Genomic DNA, 19,135 nt, shown 5'->3' on the forward strand with positions numbered 1-19,135 from the left:
ACACAAAATATAATGCATTTTTTTTCAAAACCACTATTTCAACTAAATATTTGATTTTACAAAAAAATTCCATCATATGCTAAAAAAAAAAAAACAGTTAACACTGCTTAAGATTATAGTTGAAAAATGTGATCACCTTTTAGATCATTTACATTGAATTTAAGCGCACCATATTTTCTGATAAATTTCAACCTTAAAAAAAAAAAGTTGAAAAAAAGTGTATATTCATTTATTTACTTATTTCTTCAGTGCTGTATCCAGACCTTACCACAAATACAACTGACAATATTTGAATTATTGATGAACATTCTTTATAACACCGGAGAAAGGCATTATAACCCACAAAAAGGGCTTTGCTCTCAGAAAGAAAAACAAATGGACGTTACAGTAACCATAAAAACAAATATATTTGCACTGAACACAAAATGAGTTAGTAACTAACAGATAAAAGTGGTATGATGTTCAGCATTAAATAAATATAAATAAATAACAGCTGTGATTTTAACCTGTAACATTGCACGTCTCATCACCAAAAAAGGCCCCATAACAGAAATGTATACAATTCCTCCCTTCATGAACAAAATTTAATTAGAGAAATTGTATCACAACTACTAACAATTCTCTAACAGGTTTATAATGAGCAGTGTAATAGTGTTTCACATCATCCACTTTAGTGCAATGAACTGGAATAGCAGCGTTGAAATTTAACCAAAACAAATCAAAATAAAAATCAATCGGCATCCACAACTTCAGTGAAGATGTCATCCAGTAAGAAGTGGGACACTTGTTCAGGATTCTTTTCAGCTTTCAAACTAGAGACAGGAGGATTGTTCTGAGAAGCACAACAGAGGATGTAATATTACTGAAAATGGTCAACGATTCCAAGCTAATCTTATCTAACTAAAGTCAAATGTGACCCGGGACCACAAAAACAATCAGTTTTTTTTTTTATACATCATCTGAAAGCTGAATAGATAAGCTTTCCAATGATGTATGGTTTGTTAGGACGATATCTGCCAATTATTCCGGATCATTTAGAGTTGTCCAAATGAAGTTTTTAATGCATATTATTTAATGATTTTTTTCCTTTTTATATTTACAGTAGGAAATTTACAAAAAATCTTCATGGATCATGACGTTTATTAAGTATCCTAACGATTTTTGTCAAATGAAAAATCAGTACTTTTGACCCATATAATTTATTGTTGGCTATTACTACAAATGTACCCGTGCTACTTCTGACTGGTTTTGTGCTCCAGGGTCACAAATATCGCAAATAAAGCAATGATTTGATTGTCGATGACAGCACGTAGCGGATGATCTGCCCGTGTTCGAGATGGTGTGGTGCACACTCTAGCTGGGGAAGAAACGGGCACAGAAATGTTCTCATCAGTAGTTAATGGTATTCGATGAAGGACAACCCTTGGCGAGTATCCTGGAGGCATGGGCGACTCTAAACCAGAGCTTCTGCTTCCATGCAAAGCCATCTCATTCCTAACAATACAAACAGATGTTTTTACTGTGAAAACTACATTTCTGACAATCCGAAAAGAACTACACACTATGTTATTGGCATGAAATGGACCGTATCCTCACTCTCTAGAAGTGGGTTTTACAGTGACAGGCGTGCTGTGATGCTTTGGTTGCAGGACACTTTGAGCGCTGCAGACTTCCCCTACAGATAACCTTTCTAGCTGCACCCAGCATGCGCTTGAGATCTCTCCTGTTTGTAGTCTTGTTGGAGTTTGCACGGGTTCTTTTGCTTTCGATGTCCGCTGAGGTGTGGTCGGGGCCGCTTGGATTGACTTCAGCACATGAGGCTGATATTTAAGGCATCTTTCAGGTGACCTTAGTGTCATCTGAAATGTACCTTTTTGAGAGAAATCAGAAATAAATCAATATTACAAAAAATAATGGAGACAAAAAATAATAATCGGACACAAAAAAAACTGACTAACTTCTTGCTGGTGATTTTTTTGTTTGTGATGCTGGCAGACTCTCATTAGTCTTTGTCATGTCAGAAGTACTGTCTAACTGGTGTACCTACAAAACAGATTTTTGCATTGTTATAGATTAATCTTGAAAAACCTGTCCAGGTCACATTTCATTTTGTTAATTTTACGCCCTTGTTATATATAATCACATTTTCCTTTTTTCCCATCATTTAAAGTAACATTTTTGAAAAAATACTTCTTTTAATAAAATGTGATCTAGACACTTTTTCCATGACATTTATTCATAAATGTTTCTTAAAATAGCATACATCACTTGAAGTTTCAGATGGTGTCTCCTCACTCTTCGTCAGACTGAGCGTGATTTGCTTGTCTTTATGGGGACTGCTTAAGACAAACACTTTTAGGTCTGTGCTGTTCTCTCCAGTCTCTTCAGAAACAGGCACCAATGTATCCGACAGCAACATGTGAGAAACTCCTTCACACCAGTTCTCCATCTCATCTGAGTCCACGGGCAGCATATCGCTTTTGAGAGACCATTCTACTGTTTGAGGGTCCAGGGACTGCTGAGGTGTAGCTAAAGAGGTCCGTGTGGAGCTGGGCTGACAGAGGTCATCTTCTGAAGGACCATCTTTTCTTTTTGATAATTCAGGCACTGGATGCACTGTGCCTTGAAAAATAGATTCAACATGGATTGAGAGCATGAAATTAGAAGCAAATCCATAATCATCTGCTATTATTAAAAAAAAATGTATGTTAAAGATATTTAAATTTAACAGGAAAAAAACTAATTAGAAAATTTAAAAAGGGTCTTGTAGATCGGTCAATAAAAGTAAAAAAATTAATTGGTTTCATTAACTTTATTATGGGGGAGTTAGTAATGTTATCACTTTTTTTTTTTTAAATAAATATTTTTTTAAATGTGTATACACACACACACACACACACACACACACACACACACACACACACACTTACAATTCATGCTTATTAACAGTTAGTAAGTTAGTGCGCGTGTGCATATGTAAATAAAACAATATATACACACACACACACACATGCACACTTAACTAACTTACTATTAATAAATATATTTATAAATACATTTTTACCTCTCCTACAACAAGGCGGTTTACATTCCACTGCCACAGAAGTGTTATCTTCGGTTTCAGTATCTGTAGGACTGTCAATATCGGTTGACGTCTCAACCTGTGGCAGATAAAATATTTTTGCTGATTTTTAAAAAAAAATTAGGATTAAAAATACTCAAGCGATCAGTAACCTGTCAAAATACAGAAACATACTTTTATTGCATCTTCTTGAAGACCAGCTGATAAGGCCTCTTTGTGAAGGCTACATTCAGAGGTCTCATCCAAAACGGGCACCAAAATATCAGACGGCACGTTGTGTGAACCTCCCTCAGATGCTTCCTCTCGCTCCTCAGTGGGCAGCAAGTCAGCACTATGACAGAAAGACCAAATCATTAGTATTTTTTGATATTTTGGTGGAAATGTAAAAATGTACAGATCAGAGAATAAAAGGCACTCGTACCATGTCTCAGCATTACATTGTGTTGACTCTGACAGAGGAATGGTTTGTGATTGCTCGCCACTCTTAGGGGAATCTCCAGTCTTTCTTTTGGGAAACGCCATCTTTACCAATAGCTCGCCTTAAAAACAAAAGGACAAAAAAAAAAAAAAAAAAAAAGTAAAAAAATTACTCAAAGAAAATTAATCAAATTTTTACAGTAACTAAACAGTGCGTTAAGAAACTATGCAGTTTTAAAAGCGTTTCACCACCTTTCCCCCGAGTGGGTCTATTCCTTTTGGGTGATGCCAACTGTCCCACATCTGATGACTGTGAAGCTTGACAGAACAGGTCTACGGTATCTGGGTCCTCTCTCACCTGTAGTATACATTTCAAATAAAAGTCCAATTCATTACTGATATTACAATTACATTAATGTCTTTAATAAAAAAACATGAATGTGGAAATTAAAAAAAAACATATTCATTAAATATTGACCAATTTTAATTAAAAATAAAAAAAAATCTGGCAGTACTCCATATGCCATTTAGCTGACTAACCTGAGATCGATCTTTCCCATGAGGGCTTTTCCCTCTGGCTGTTGTCCGTTCCTTGTTTAAATCCTCCTCCATTTTCTCACAGACAGGGATCAACATATCAGTCAGCAGCATGTGTGAAACACCCTCGTGTGAATGCATCTCCTGGTCTGCTTCTGCAGTGACAACCTGCTGGTTCTCTTCACCCATTTGGAGACTGCTTTGGACAGAACTTCCACGTGCCATATGATCACTATTTTCCTTTTCAGCAGAAACCGGCACCGATATCTCAGGCAATACTACGTGTGACGCATCCTCTATTTTCGGTTCCACTGGATGCAATTCAGTGCTACGAAAGAAAGATAAAAAAACTGCTTGTAATAATTGTACACATATATTAAAAGGATATTTATTGAAATAGATGTTTCTTACCAAGCTGTTGGTTTTACAGTGCTGAATGGTATAAGCTGTTGACATTGTGAGGGTGAAGCAATCCCAGCATGCTCTTTGTCTAATTCCTCCTTTGGAATATCAGAGAAATCTTCTTGTTCTGTTTCCTGTTCTTCTTTAATGAATTCTTCTTTAATCAGAGGTTCTGGTGAAATTATTTAAGTTGTGGCTGGATCATTAAACCCAAAGTCAGATATTTTCTGTCTAGAGCAATCGTCTGTGCTAGATGTCATTTTGGTTGCATGTATGCATGTACAGGTGCTGGTCATATAATTAGAATATCACCAAAAAGTTGATTTATTTCACTAATTCCATTCAAAACATGAAACTTGTATATTATATTAATTCATTACACAAAGACTGATATATTTCAAATGTTTATTCCTTTTAATTTTGATGATTATAACTGACAACTAATGAAAAGCCCAAATTCAGTATCTCACAAAATATAGAATATTGTGAAAAGGTTTAATGTTACTCTAATCAGCTCAAAACACCTGCAAAGGTCTTTGAATGGTCCCTCAGTCTAGCTCTGTAGGTCGCACCCTGGAGAGGATTGTGAAACAAAACTCATGCTCATACTTTTCATGTTCATACTTCAATTGGCCAAGATTTCTAAAAATCCTTTCTTTGTATTGGTCTAAAGTAATATTCTAATTTGGAATTTTCATTAGTTGTCAGTTATAATCATCACAATTAAATAAAACATTTGAAATATATCAGACTATGTGTAATGAATAAATATAAAAGTTTCACTTTTCGAATGGAATTAGTCAAATAAATCAACTTTTTGATGATATTCTAATATGACCAGCACCTGGATGTTGATCAATAAAATTTTCCTAAGTCTTTTCCTAAGACTTGGATTAAACCACTTAAAACATAAAAACATGGGTTTATAATTACATGGACTGTTAATTGGACATTAATTATACCTATAGACATAGTCCTCTCTTGAGATGCTGATAATGATGACACACATGATGCCTCTCTGCACGTATCAGGCCTTTTAGAAATATGTTCCACTTTTTCCTCCTGTGGACACAGGTAATAATAAACTCATGTTATGTGTTTCCAGTAAACCTGAAGCTTAATTAAAGCTGAACGTCTAGGAGAATAAAAAAAAAAATAGATACTTAAAATTAAGTTTTATTTCTGGGAAATGGACACCCATCAAGCAGTTTCATAAGGAACACGATTGAGGACTGATGTTTTGTTGATATAAATAAAAACACTTACTTGGTCTATAACTGGAGGAAGAGCTTTCTCGCTTTCAGTAAGACAAACAGCTAAGCCATCGGGTATTAGGAGATCACTATCATGAGGGTCTTCCTGTTCCTTATTAAACACATCCTTCATTTCTCCTGATGGGAGCACAAAGGCATCAGCCAGCATTGTGTGTGAAATACTCTGACATTCAGCTCTGTTGATCCCCTCAGACTCCTTTATGAATGTACTGTGCACCTATAAAGATATAATTTTGTTAATGACAGATTTATCGTAAACTGTGATACATGGGGAAAAAAAAAAATAGAAAACAGTCTGACTCACTGGAGAGTCAACAACATAGTCCTCGTTCCTCTGGAGTTCTTTCCTGAGAGGATGTTCACACTTCAGGTGACTCTCATGTTCAGGCACTGGCACAATGGCTGTTGATATCACGCTATCAGGTCCAGGACAGGCCCCCCTCTCACTGCTTTCAAGGTTTGAGTGGCTTTCAGGATCAACTGCTTCCTGTGCAGATATTTTCTGGCTGGACTCTACCTCAGTTTGTGCCGTGGCTTGAAATTTTGATAGACTGGGTGCTACATCAAACTGCCCATTTTTTGAAGGCCCAGCTTTCACATATGGCTTTAGTTTTGGCTTGACCTTTACCTTGCCTTCATGGAGAGACCAGACAGGATATTACCATCTCATCTACATGAATATACCATTTTAAATATAAATGACAAAAGTTGAATGGAAGTGAACTTCCTACATCTCCTGTGAGTAGGTGCTTTTGTTTCTGAGGATTCTGTCAGCATCTCATCCAACTTCAGGACATGTGTTGGATTTTACCAAAGAGAAAACATTATAACTTTCAAAACTGTTACAAAATATAAACACTCTGCAAATTAGGATAACAAAAGGGAGTACTAAATCATACCGTGGCAGAATTACAGGAGAACATCCCGGGTGAACTAATTAAAGAGTTCACATCATCACGACTGCTTTCCTGTGAGCATATCAATTGTGTACTGGCATCATCTGCTGCTTCCTTTGAAAGAGGATCCAGGGAGTCATCCTCCACCTTGCAAGAACTACTTTTACATAGATTACTGGTCTCTTCAGATGCCATGTTCAGAGACGCACTACAAAACAAGGTCATCAAGGATGAAAGGAATAGATGATCAAGGATTTTATTACCGTGTAAAGCATTATCTAATTAAATCTGGCCTGGAAGGAAAATGTACCTGGAAGTTTCTAATGTGAAGGAATGAGAACGTGCACTGCTTGAGAACAGCAAGGGTGTCTGGACTTGCGCTGGCTGCAGTTCATAAGGGGCAGTGTCCTGCCGCCCAAAGGTAGCCTCATGGTACAGCTGAGAGGATGGAATCTCATACAGAGTTAAAATAAATGTAGGCTCCCCCTCAGAATGTTTACCTGTTACAAAAAAGGAAATTGTTAAAAAAAAAAAAAAAAAAAACATAAACCCTAAACTTTGAATGGTTATATCTAGTAAATTAATACTTTTATTAAGCAAGGATGCATTAAATCGTCAGTAGAAGTTTTGAATTACAAAAAAGTATGAAAAGATTATAGTGGGTTTTACAAACATTTTTAGAAAGCACAAAAAATTATAAGAATAACATGTTTCTTGTTTTTAAAATTATAAGAATAACATGTTTCTTGAGCACCAAAACACACAAAACATTAGAAGTTAAATAATATTTCACAGTATTACACAGTTTTGTTAAACAAATAAATGCAGCCTTTGTAAGCTTAAGAGACCTCTCTAAAAAAAAAAATTATAAAAAAATTAACAATGGGGTAGTTGACATAATGTGTCTTATGGTGTGACAAAATTAAATAACATCTAAAATTGAAGATAAACCTTTCTCATGGTATTACATTACATTACGTTACATTTTTGCTATTTTAATTTTTATTTGTCAACTACCCAATGAATGCACAGTACATTTACAATATTTTATTTATATTAATTTTATATTGTATTACAATTTCTCTGTATTATGTAATCATGTCACCATTACCAGTCACAGCTGTATCCATTCCAGCTGAATCTGAAATTTCAGATTTTGCATTTTCATTAAGAGAGGCACTGCATTCCTGAAAATAAAAAATCATTATGTCAAAGGATTTATTCCATTCAGCAAACACAGAATACACAAGGTATTGTTTGTCAGAACTCTACCTCAAAAGCTTCTGATGGCTCCTCTGTGTCGTCTTGATTTTTTAAATCCTGCTCATCTGGTATTTGAACGTCTTCAGCTGCAGGCTCACTAAACTCACTAATCCAAAATTTAAACAACATATTAATCTGTATTTAATACAACTACATATATTATTAGAAACTCCTTTCAATTACACTTCCATTGTACATACATGTCCACATCACACAGGGTGCTTGCAGATTTGTTTGGATCATCAGAAAAAGATGAAACCGGGCTGTGCTTAGATGAAGCGTCACTGAGAACTTGGTCTATAAGAAAACGATCAAATAAACAAATGACTTGATCGCTTACATAAAGCATGGTTTCTAACGTGATATTTCAAATGAGATCAAATAAAAGTCTAACCATTTTGTTCTTTGTTTCCTTTACCAGTGCTGTCAACAAGAACTTCTGGAGCTAAAGTCTGTTTTAAATCATGTAATGGGACAGAGGACAGGAGATTCTCATTCTGTTTATATTCCTGCAAATTTTCTTCAGATGACAGAAGCTTATCTTCTCTGGAGATCTTCTCATTGTCATGATCCAAATCACTATTCTTGGCTTTAACAGGACTCTTATGGTGAGACTTCTCAGCAAGATCTAAATGAAGAGGTCATTGCTCGATCATTGGTAGGAAGACTAGTGACATTTAAAGCAATATTCTAAACCTGAACAACATAAACCCCACCTTCGTTGGTCTTTGATGTCTGTTGAGAGTTAATCATGACCAGGGATGCCCCTTTCAGGTTGATGGGTGTTTTCTTAAACTGACTGAGTCTCTCTGGAACACTACGGTCTTGAGCATAAACTGAGGAACCATCAGCAGAACAGCTATACAGATGACACAGAGAAAAAGGAATTGTTAAAAACAATTCATAAAGACAAACCATAAACTTGAACTATCTACTGATTTATCTTCCATTGCACACCTGACTGGAATAATCCTCTTCAGCTCTGTCTGAGGTTCCTCAATCACGGTGTCTGTGACTTCAGATTCAAAAACCTCTGAATCCTGTTCCTCCTGATCAGTCATTTTATCTTCATTCTCATTCTCTGTGTGAGACAGAGACCTTTCAAATTCTCCTCTTATTTCAGGCACACATGTAAAAGTCATTGCGTTTTAAAATTTTTTTGGATCTTCTGCAAACCAAATTAAGCACTTTAATTATGGGTTTTTGATGTCTGAAAAAAAGCCTTCTCTTGTACCTTTGTCTGACGATGTGGTGTCAGGAACCAAAGGCTTCTCAAGGCAGAGAACGGTCTCCTGGTCCTCTGTCCTACTCACTTATTTAGAGATTTAGAGAAATTTGTCAAATTAAAATGAGTTGAAAGAAGAAAAAGACAAAAAAGAAGGAATGAAAGATGGATAGAAAGAAAGAAAACCTAATTATATAATATCACATTATGTATAAAAATTGCTTTTAATCTTACCAATTGATGTTAAGTAAGGAACATCATCTTCTGAGGTTTGTGCTTCATCATCCTGAACATACAAAAAGGCGGTAAAAAAAAATAAGAGAAAACTCACTGCAAGTAAAATATATGATTGGTTTTCCAAACATCAATCAAAATGCATACTGAAGTCACTCCTTCGACAAATTCACTAACCTTCAAATCCTGAGGGCTGCTCACTTCTGGAGTAACACTACATGTAAGCTCTTCCTCAGGATGGTCCCTATGTTCTTCAACAAGGCACTCACTTAAAGCAATCTTCGCTTGGACTTCCACAGGACTTCTACATTGCAGCTGCACTGAGTCATGTTTGAAAGACGAGGTATCTGTATTTGGAAAGATCACATGTCCTCATTCAGAACAGAAAGCAACACACAGCATTAACACTTTTTAGCTCATGGTCTTTTTAGCTCATGGTTTATATGCATCTCAAGCTCACTTTCATTCAGAGGTCTGCAGATGGACTGTGCTGCTAGGCTGAGGTGGGGTTGAGGCTTGGAAAACCTCTTTTTTTCATCAATGTTTAGTTGGTTCTTGGTTTCCTTCACATCTTGATCTTGAGAGACACTCTCTTCTAGAACACCACTAGAGGAGCCATGTTCATCAAGATCATCCCTGTTATCTCCCTGCATATCATATTACCAGTCACTGTTATGATTACTACTTGATTAATGCACATACAAATAACATACAAATCCCAGTACTGACATGATGGCCTCTGGCAGGTGCCGTGTCCTGTGGACTCTCAGAGGTCGTTGATTCTTCTGCAGTGGTTTGTGCTTGACTCTTGACGTAGTGCTTTACTTCGTCGCGAGACACCAACACAACTGGTCTTTTCAATGTCTGACCTTAAGAGTATATTAAAAAGAAACAGAACTGTGTTTGAGATTAGATAAAGAACCTATAAAAAACAGACTATTGGTAATTTCATCCATTTGCATTCAGTTACATTCAAAGGTTTGTATTTTTACTCAGCAAGGATGTATAAAATGCTGAAAAGTGATGGTAAAGACATTTATAAAGTTTCACAAGGTTTTTATTTCAATTAAGTGTTCTTTTGTAAACTTTATATTCAAAAGTTCCTAACAAAAACGTATCAGTTTCCATAAAATTTTAAGCAGCACAGCTAATAACAAGAAGAAATGTTTTTTTTGTTCACCAAATAAGCATATTAGAATGATTTCTGAAGGATCAGATAATACTGAAGGCTGGAGTAATCACTTGAAAACAGTTACTTTAAATTATAGTAAGTATAAGTACAAAGATATATAAGAAACAAAAAAAACCCAACATCAATATTAAAGCATACTCACCATTTACTTCAGATGGAGTTAAAAACTCTAAATTATTTACATTTAAATCCTAAAAAGAAAGAAAAAAAAGTTAATTGGTCTCAACTACAGCAGTCAAGTCTTTCTATTGGTCTGTTTACATTAAAACCCTGAACAAAATGACAAATTTTAAAAAATACATTAATAATATCCCAAATCAAAAAAAAAAAAAAAAAAAAAAAAAAAAAACTGTACAACAAAAACATATTTGGTTTCACTGAATTACAATGCACTACATAATCTACATGTAATGATCATAGCTTTAAAAAAAGCAATATCAAAATGTTACATTATACAGGCAACTCCTTTATATTGTAGAGATTACTGTCACGGTTATGTTAATGTAGGCCAAAATAGAGTTATGTCACAAATTCACAGCTTCTTCTTTTTTCCATTAATGTAGGAAAGTTAAGCACATGCAATTAGAGCTATTTGTTGTACCTCCTCCACGTATTGATCAGCCTCCATCTCTTTAGAGTCCTGGATGCCCAACTGATTCATTATGGCAGTGCTGCTCATGTCCTCTGGTGATGGATGTAAGCCAGTATGACACTGGTCTATCTGATCCCCTTCTGAGGCAGTCTGATTGTGCTGGACCTTTTCTGCTCTTGACTGCTGCTCAGGAGAATGTTTGGAGGAGCTTTGCAAAATCTCCTTAGTTGAGCTCTCAGGAATGAGCTTCAATCTGACACAATATGAGGCAATTGATGAAGATTTGTAATTAGATGACCACTGAGGAAAAAAAACAGAAAACTATCCCCGGATCTTGTGAAGACAATTTTGCATACCCTTGATCTTTAATACCAGGGCCTGCTGTCGAGACTTCATTACCATCACTGGAAGCAGTCAGATTGCGCTTGACCTTTTCAGCTCTCATCTGCCGCCCAGGAGAACGCTGTAGGCTCTGGGAGGACGGTGGTTGCTCTTGGTTTTCAGATGAGCTGTGTGAATCTTTTAGCCTGTGATGTAATACGACTTATAACAGCTGAAACGATGTTTTTTGAAAAAAATGTGTTGAAAGAACAAATCATAATTTACCTTGGAGGAGTTCTTTCCAGAACAACTACCGGCTGACTCTGGAGCTGTTTCTCTGCAAGACGGATGATCCTCAACTATAATGATAAAAAAAAAAAAAAAAAAAAAGAAATTAACAAAATGTTTTAATTAAATGGCGAAATTCTTTCAAATATCGCATTCCACAAGTTATTCTTACAGGCTAGCAGTGACACGATTGAGTAAACACTGCCCATTTTCATTTCTGGATGAAATGAATCTTTAAATCATTATTTTATCCTGGGTGATCATCTATATAGTGCGATAAATAAATAAATAAAAAGGTGTGGAATCAACTATACCTCATTCTCTGCTTTGATGCAGCACTTATCTTGACGTTCTTCTGCTGTATCCTCAATCTCTATTGTTGCTTCTGGTTCAGAACATTTTTTGGCTTTTCTTTTTGCCAAATTGGGCCTTTTTGAATGTTTGGATGAGCTTTGTGAAATCTCCTCAGTCGCTCTCTCTGGATAGAGCTTCTCCCTGACACATAATGGGGTAATCGGTAAAGATTTGCAGTTAGAGTACTGTTGAAAAAATATCTCAGAATTTGACATACCCTTGATCATCTTCAGCGCTATGATCTGTTAACGAGACATCACTACAATCAGCACCCAGCTCAGATCCAGTACTCCCTGTGTAGAACATAAAAATCAGATGGATTTTTATAAAACAAACATACATTTTTAGTGAGCCTGTTAAAAATGTATTGTAAAATCCTCTACCTTCCTGTGACGGTTTGATCTTAGTCTTCCGTTTACATTTGGCAACTTCCTTTTCTTCCTTCTTGCACTTTTTAGAGCGTTTCCGTTTTTTCGTTTTGATGGCAGATGCCTCATTAAGTTCATCAGTTTCTCCATCAGTAGATTCTTCGATCAGTTCTGTCAAGTTTACAAAAAGTATATTTTAAACATGCACACTGCAGTTCAAAGGTTTGGGGTGATTACATTTCAAATTTACGCATCATACCTGTAAATACTTAAATGTCTAGATTATATATTGTGTTTTTGCTGTTTTGTACACGCGTATTTGTATATTATTCTTTTTATTATCTTTGTCTTGTAGCTGTCATTCTGTTGCACTGTAGAGCTTCTGTCACTAAAACAAATTCCTTGTATGTGCAAACATACCCGTCAATAAAAGATTTTTTTTCCTGAATATTTCTTCTATTTATAAAAAAGCAAATCACTACATAATCCAGACTAGATTAATGCGTGCACAAAAATACAGCTTCGCCAACACTGGAATCAGTCGTGTATATCTACAGTTAATTTTGAGTAGTGTGCAATAATAATAATAATAATAATAATAATAATAATAATAATAATAATACTGACTAAAAGCCACAAAACTCTCATTTTGGTCACTTTAGGGTAAGCTTAGTAACGCCAAAGTATCAACAGAAATATTTGTGTGTCTTTTTGTTTTCTTTTTTTTCTCTCTTTCCCTTCTTGGTCACCTTTTTTTGACTGTTTGCATTTCTTTTTTGACACAGTCATACGTGACTGATCTTCACTGTCTGCATCCAACAAGTCACTGCCCGCACACACAAGGTTACCATCTTCAGCTCCCATTAAGCGTTTGCCTGAAATGAGAAGCAAATCTAATTGTTATTCAGCTGCTTATTAATACAGGAAACGATAATGTTCAGACATTGTGAGAATGGACAAATCTGAACTGCACTTAGGAGTAATCACGTATTAAATTTTGAAATGTGTGAAACCTTTTTTCAGGGTCTTGTTTTTTTTCCTTTGCTTGCATGCTTTCTCACATGACGACACTTTTGGCTCATTGTATTTTGAGCGTTTGCGCTTCTTGCTTGTACTTGACGGCACATCCGTTTCATTCATATTACTGCTGTCCTCATTCTCCTTTTCTAAATCCATACTGCACAATTCATCATCTTCATTATCATTAATGGAGTCTTTGACCTCAAGCTGCTTGGATTTTGCACCACCTGGGCAAGTGAAGAGAACGAAAACAAATAAAAACAAATAATGACACAAACAATACAGTAAGACAGTGGGTCCTGAGATCTGAGACCGCCACTCTTGAGCACATTACCTTTGCTTTTCTTTGCTTTACTGGTTTTCACAACCAATTTTATGGATCTGCCCTTTTGTTTGTCTTTAAGCAAGACCCTTTTCAGCAGGAAACTGAAAAGCTCACTGTCATATGGGCGCTTATTTCCTAAACAGTGAAAATGTCAATAGATATTTAACAATACAATAGACAGGCAGACAAATAGAAAGCAAAATTTAAAAAAAGTAAACTCACTGAATGCTTTATCCACTCTCCACGAATTTATTCTCTCCTCCCTTCTAAATTTATTCTATAAAACAGGGAACGATAAAAGCACAAACAGATACATTGTAAGATTACATTTGGTCAAATTTAAATGAATACATTTATCTTCAGTGTCAGGCAATGATATAAGTATGTTTGTTATGATTAAGCTTTGTACCTTAATTTCTGCTCTGCTACGGTGAGTCAACAGCTGAGCCATCATGGAGAAGTCTGTTCCCACCATACTGATGGCCAAAAAGAACATATCCGTCTCTGAAACACACACGCACTAAAATTACTTTATGTTTCTTCATATAACAGAGAAGGAATACACCAATAAAAAGTACAGATTATTTAACATTCAACCTATTTTTATGCTCAACAAGAACACAAAACAAATCTCATGTTTGTACACAATTACAAACCAACCGCTCGAACATTTAGTATTCGTACCTCTGACAGACCAGCTTTTCACGTAGTATTTTTTCCTGAAACTTGTGTATGTTGTAGTAGAGCCTCGCTCAAACAGTGGATTTGCACTCTCGATCACTGTATCAGATGTCCTCTGAACATGCACTGTCAAACTAAACAACACTGCAATTCATCAGTAATAATTATGCAATATATAAGATCAGTGTTACAGTGTTAATGGCATTTTTACATCTGTTACAATGGCATTTAACATTTGTTACACATCATTAACACAATCAAAACACCTAAAAAAAAGGTTTATTATATCCTAAAATAAGAAACATTATGCATATTTCTATGCAATGTTCTTTGGATATGGATACAATTTTTTTTGTGTAAGAGCTGCATGTTATTTTGCTTTGCCCCATTCACTGCTCATTAATTTCAATGAGAGTAGAATACAGTCAAATCAATATTTAATATTAATATTTTGTTTTTTGTTAAGCTCAGTTTGAGTGTATTGATCATTCGGTAATAGAAACAATATTTTTATTTAATAAAATAAAACAGTTTGTCCATGTCTCTTGAATGGCTGCCCATCCTGTCATATAAAATGTCTACCCAGTCGGCCCCTTAGACTGAGCAGAGTGGACATAAACATAAGGTGGACTGATTCAAGATGAATATTGTTTATTATTTTGTCATGATTTTGCATCTTGATGTTTTACAGTAATATTAGAAATAATAATTCAATCATATCTTTATAATCCAGTGTTCAATAGCTAGGTGTGGGGGCAATAACATGCAAACACAAAATACATCCAAATAAAAAAAACAAATGTGTGAATTGTAAGAGTTTGTTTAGAAACAAATGGTTTACATAAAATATGTTATGCGTTTATAATTTAAAAGCAACCAAATAACTCTGTTTAGAAAGCTATGGTTTGCATTTTACTTTTGCAATAAAAAAAAGAACAAACAAAAAAAAACATATTTAACAGTAATATATATATGCTCATGATAGAGGGGATATATCTTATGGTTTATTTTTTTAATAATCGCCCATAATTATCTAAACAAATATGTGGGAGTTCAGCTAATATGTTTCTATAATACTTGAGTATCTACTATTTATGATAAGACAAAGCGAAAATTAAAACCAAAATGGGGCTTAAGAAGTTTAATCAATGAGGTCAAGGTTTGAGAGCACATCAGAGAAGCAATAAGAGGAACGAAAGCAAACAAGACCACTTCCAACTATCTAGCTAAATAAATGAACTGAATAAATCAATACTGCAAATCAATACATCCAAGAGTAATGCTGAGGTGAAAGTTTCCTTTTTAGGGGGAACTGCAGAATCTTTCAGATCACACACCTTTCTTCATCTAAAATCAATGAGCCATCTTCTGCCACCTTGACTTTGGGAACAAGCATATCCTCATCGGCATCATCTTCCTCGTCATCCGCTTCTGCCACAGTTTTCTGCACCCTAACACCAAGCAATGACATTATCTCAAAAGACACGGCTCTGAACAGCATGCAAATCAAACCAAATATTTTATCTATAAATGCAGGGTTTTTTTTTTATTTCACACCAAATGCCAAAAACGGTGTACATAGCGATATGAAACTAAGTAACCCTAATTACAAACAGCAACCTCTTTGATGTGACACACAAGCATGTATAAATATATGGGTTTAATGTGACTTACGTGGGAGTCGGTGGAGCAGTTGTCTCTGATTGAGCCTCTTCTGTGGAAAGGGAGGACCTTTTGAGATGTGAACAATCATTAGTAAGCATAAACTAATAATGAACTCTTATTCTGCATCAAATTCTACTTCATGTAAGATCAAGCGTTGAATCAGCTAACATTAGTGCACTGCAAACCAATAACATTTATATTAACTAACATTAACAAGCTGATCAATAAATGGCGTAAATGTATATTGCTTATTGCTATTACATACACAGCAGAGAGAGTAAAACATATAATTGAAGATGTATTATATGAGTTTTCTTACTTCATAGGGTTTGACTCCGGCAGGTAATAAATGAAGTCACCCAAGGTCATTTTGTCCCGATCTGGCTCATTGCAATGCTCACGTTTATGCCGTCTGCTCTTCGTCTCCTAGGAAAAAGTTTACACATATGAATTTAAATTTCAATTTACACTTGTTTTTTTTTCGTGGAAATTTGTTGAATTTGTAGTAGATATATCTGCTGTGAGAAGCTTAATGTGGCATTTTAACTGGTTCAAACTTTGTAAAAAGATTTTAAATTGACTTTACCATTCTTACTTTCTTCCTCTCCAGCTTCATCAGTTCTTTAAGTTTGAGGGCCCTCAAGACCTGCTGCTTGTCTGAAAAGAATTTGTTCCTGAGAGGAGAGTCTGGTCCATCAACGCGAGACAGTTTCACATACGGTGAGTGTGTGCATGAAACCGGAGTGGCTCCTTCTTGAGGCACGAAATCCTCACTTGGGATTTTTTGGGGAGTCCGGCAAGGCTCTTGTTGTGACTGAGTTGTTGATACAGATGCTGGGCAGCCAGATGTGGATGGAAGACATGGTGAGGATGGAGGGCAGTTAGCTGCTGTAGTGGCATCTGAGAATGTATTGTTTTGTGAATCATCTCTGCTGATAGCAACTGGGATGCGGGGCTTGGCAGCCTGGAAAGGGGATGATCCATTGGATGGCTCTGATGGAAGAGAAACAGTATTTCCAGTGGATGAAGGAGCAGAACGGGCTTTGGGTCTGGCCAGGTTTGGTGTGGCAGAGATTCTTCCCCTCCTCTGAATGACTGTAGTTGCAGGTGTGCTCACACTAGATGGCGCTCCATCATTACTGTCAATGGACACAAAAAAACACCATTGATTTGAAGTGCCTCTAAATCTCAGGTTTGATTATGACACTTAAGTACAGATGATATTTAACTATATTTTAATTTACTTTAGGCAGTCTAAAGATAGACTTTAAATGAATATTGATAATTTTTGTGACTGTTTTTTTCCCCCCCTCAAGTACCTAATCAGGAAACAATCTCAAAGATCAAAGTTCACATTCATATGCAACAGCAATGCAATAGAAGATAAAAAAGAAAATAAAGTTCAAAATGAAATAGATCTAATGATTATGATGATAGGAAAAACACAAATATATCTCAAGGAATATTTTGAATTCGATTTAATAGTTATATTTCAACTTGACTTTTATTTTAAGTTCTTACTGATTTCTCTTTTCATATTTTTGTTGTTAAACTATTATAACTTTGTAATATTTGATGTTTTTACTCTCTGCTAAATTGCTAAATAAAAGTAATAATTTCCTTCAAGATTATAAAAGTATTACTTTCTACAGGTTTGCACGGTAGTGTATGTGCGGAAATGATGTCTACACCATTTCCACAAGAGAGGCAATTGCCATTTTCCATTTCAGTCCAAAATATACTATATACTAATATATATTAATATATATATATATATATATATATATATATATATATATATATATATATATATATATATATATATATATATATATAAACCAATTATAAAAAAAATATGCAGTTACTTTCAAGGTGAGCTTACATGTTCAGTGATGCTTTCTCTAATGGAGAGTGGGGCACATTTCCATCTCCTGTCGCCACAGCAGACTCTTTGACTTCCAGTTGAGACTGTGAAGCAGACGGCAGCTTTTGCTGGGTGTCACCAACAGCTGTGGACCCTTGGGAGCTCTTGTCCTCTGCTGTGGTTCCCACACTTCGACCTCCTGGCCTGACATTGGGCTTAATACTGATTCTTGATCTTCGCATCCTCCTGAAGTAACTGTGGTAAGATCAAGTCGTGTATAAACGTGCACGTCAAAAATACACGTCCATATAAGGATGAGGTGTCAAGTGACCGAGTTGCACTCAGTCAGAGCAATACAAAAACCCTATTCGATATAGATTACAATTGTGTCATGTGGTCATGACTGACTGATATCATCAGTCTAGTGTTGGCCATGTTTCGTTAGGTGCTAAGCTAAGTTTTTTATGATATTGTGGACAGTGATGCCCAATTAATGTATTTCTAATACACAGGCTTACACATTGGGCACACTGAACGAATTAAAACACCAACAGCAAGTTCGTTGAAATTAAAAATACAAAAGGGACATATGTGAATTGTTGCAAATACAATCATAAATTGAATGCACAAACACCTCAGATTGACGAATGCCTCAGTGTGGCGTGTTTCCCATTGACTGCTGACAGAAATCAAGACGCTAAGATACGAGCGATAAAGCAGTAAATGTGTAATGACAACAGAAAACCAACAAGCCTTACTTCAATTCAAATCACCGCGTAACACTGTCAATGTGATTGTCGCGCTTTAACGTGATAAAATGCCGTTTCAGCCGGTCGCATGACTCCCTGCCGCAACTTTGCCTGCGCACCGGCCAGTCTGGCAACCACCACGCCGCACGAGACCTCAGTCCGCGAACGGCATTGTGGGTCTTTGTAGTTCTCGCGTTACTCTCTTCGCCTCGTTTCTTCCACTAAAAACTACATTACCCGGCAGCTTCACAAAGTCAGCTGTGACTGATTTTACACACGTGGAGCAACACTCTGACATGCACTTATATGAAATGATCATTTCCTAACAATTCACATATTTATATTATTTTTCTTATAATTTTGTAAAGAACGCATTTTTTTCAAGC

At 35.8% G+C, this 19,135-nt stretch overlaps 1 protein-coding gene across 2 annotated transcripts; it reads right to left on the minus strand.

The window, feature by feature from the left end:
- Positions 1-215: 215 nt before the first annotated feature.
- LOC122346134 (transcription factor TFIIIB component B'' homolog) lies at positions 216-18,892 on the minus strand. 2 transcript variants are annotated; one of them, XM_043240822.1, is made up of 47 exons: positions 18,759-18,892; positions 18,019-18,255; positions 16,723-17,275; positions 16,456-16,562; positions 16,146-16,202; positions 15,809-15,922; positions 14,475-14,605; positions 14,200-14,294; positions 14,013-14,067; positions 13,800-13,925; positions 13,459-13,692; positions 13,195-13,320; positions 12,461-12,616; positions 12,295-12,370; positions 12,038-12,218; positions 11,721-11,794; positions 11,471-11,641; positions 11,124-11,367; positions 10,665-10,713; positions 10,060-10,199; positions 9,791-9,977; positions 9,508-9,677; positions 9,331-9,382; positions 9,106-9,183; positions 8,829-8,952; positions 8,588-8,730; positions 8,266-8,499; positions 8,072-8,168; positions 7,881-7,977; positions 7,720-7,795; positions 6,919-7,108; positions 6,612-6,816; positions 6,444-6,498; positions 6,017-6,345; positions 5,705-5,929; positions 5,401-5,500; positions 4,448-4,610; positions 4,040-4,364; positions 3,752-3,857; positions 3,504-3,621; positions 3,257-3,413; positions 3,065-3,161; positions 2,264-2,622; positions 1,959-2,043; positions 1,597-1,870; positions 1,315-1,494; positions 216-833 (listed from the first exon to the last, which is right to left on the minus strand). In XM_043240822.1, the coding sequence occupies exons 2-47, from the start codon at positions 18,240-18,242 to the stop codon at positions 731-733; spliced, it is 7,242 nt and encodes a 2,413-aa protein (XP_043096757.1). In that variant the 5' UTR covers positions 18,243-18,255; positions 18,759-18,892; the 3' UTR covers positions 216-730. The 2 variants fall into 2 exon arrangements, with proteins under 2 accessions (XP_043096757.1, XP_043096756.1); XM_043240821.1 differs by having other exon boundaries at positions 216-832; positions 1,314-1,494; positions 6,444-6,516.
- Between the last annotated feature and the right edge of the window lie 243 nt (positions 18,893-19,135).

Source organism: Puntigrus tetrazona, chromosome 5 (genome assembly GCF_018831695.1).
Source record: "Puntigrus tetrazona isolate hp1 chromosome 5, ASM1883169v1, whole genome shotgun sequence".
Classification (NCBI taxonomy): Eukaryota; Metazoa; Chordata; class Actinopteri; order Cypriniformes; family Cyprinidae; genus Puntigrus; species Puntigrus tetrazona.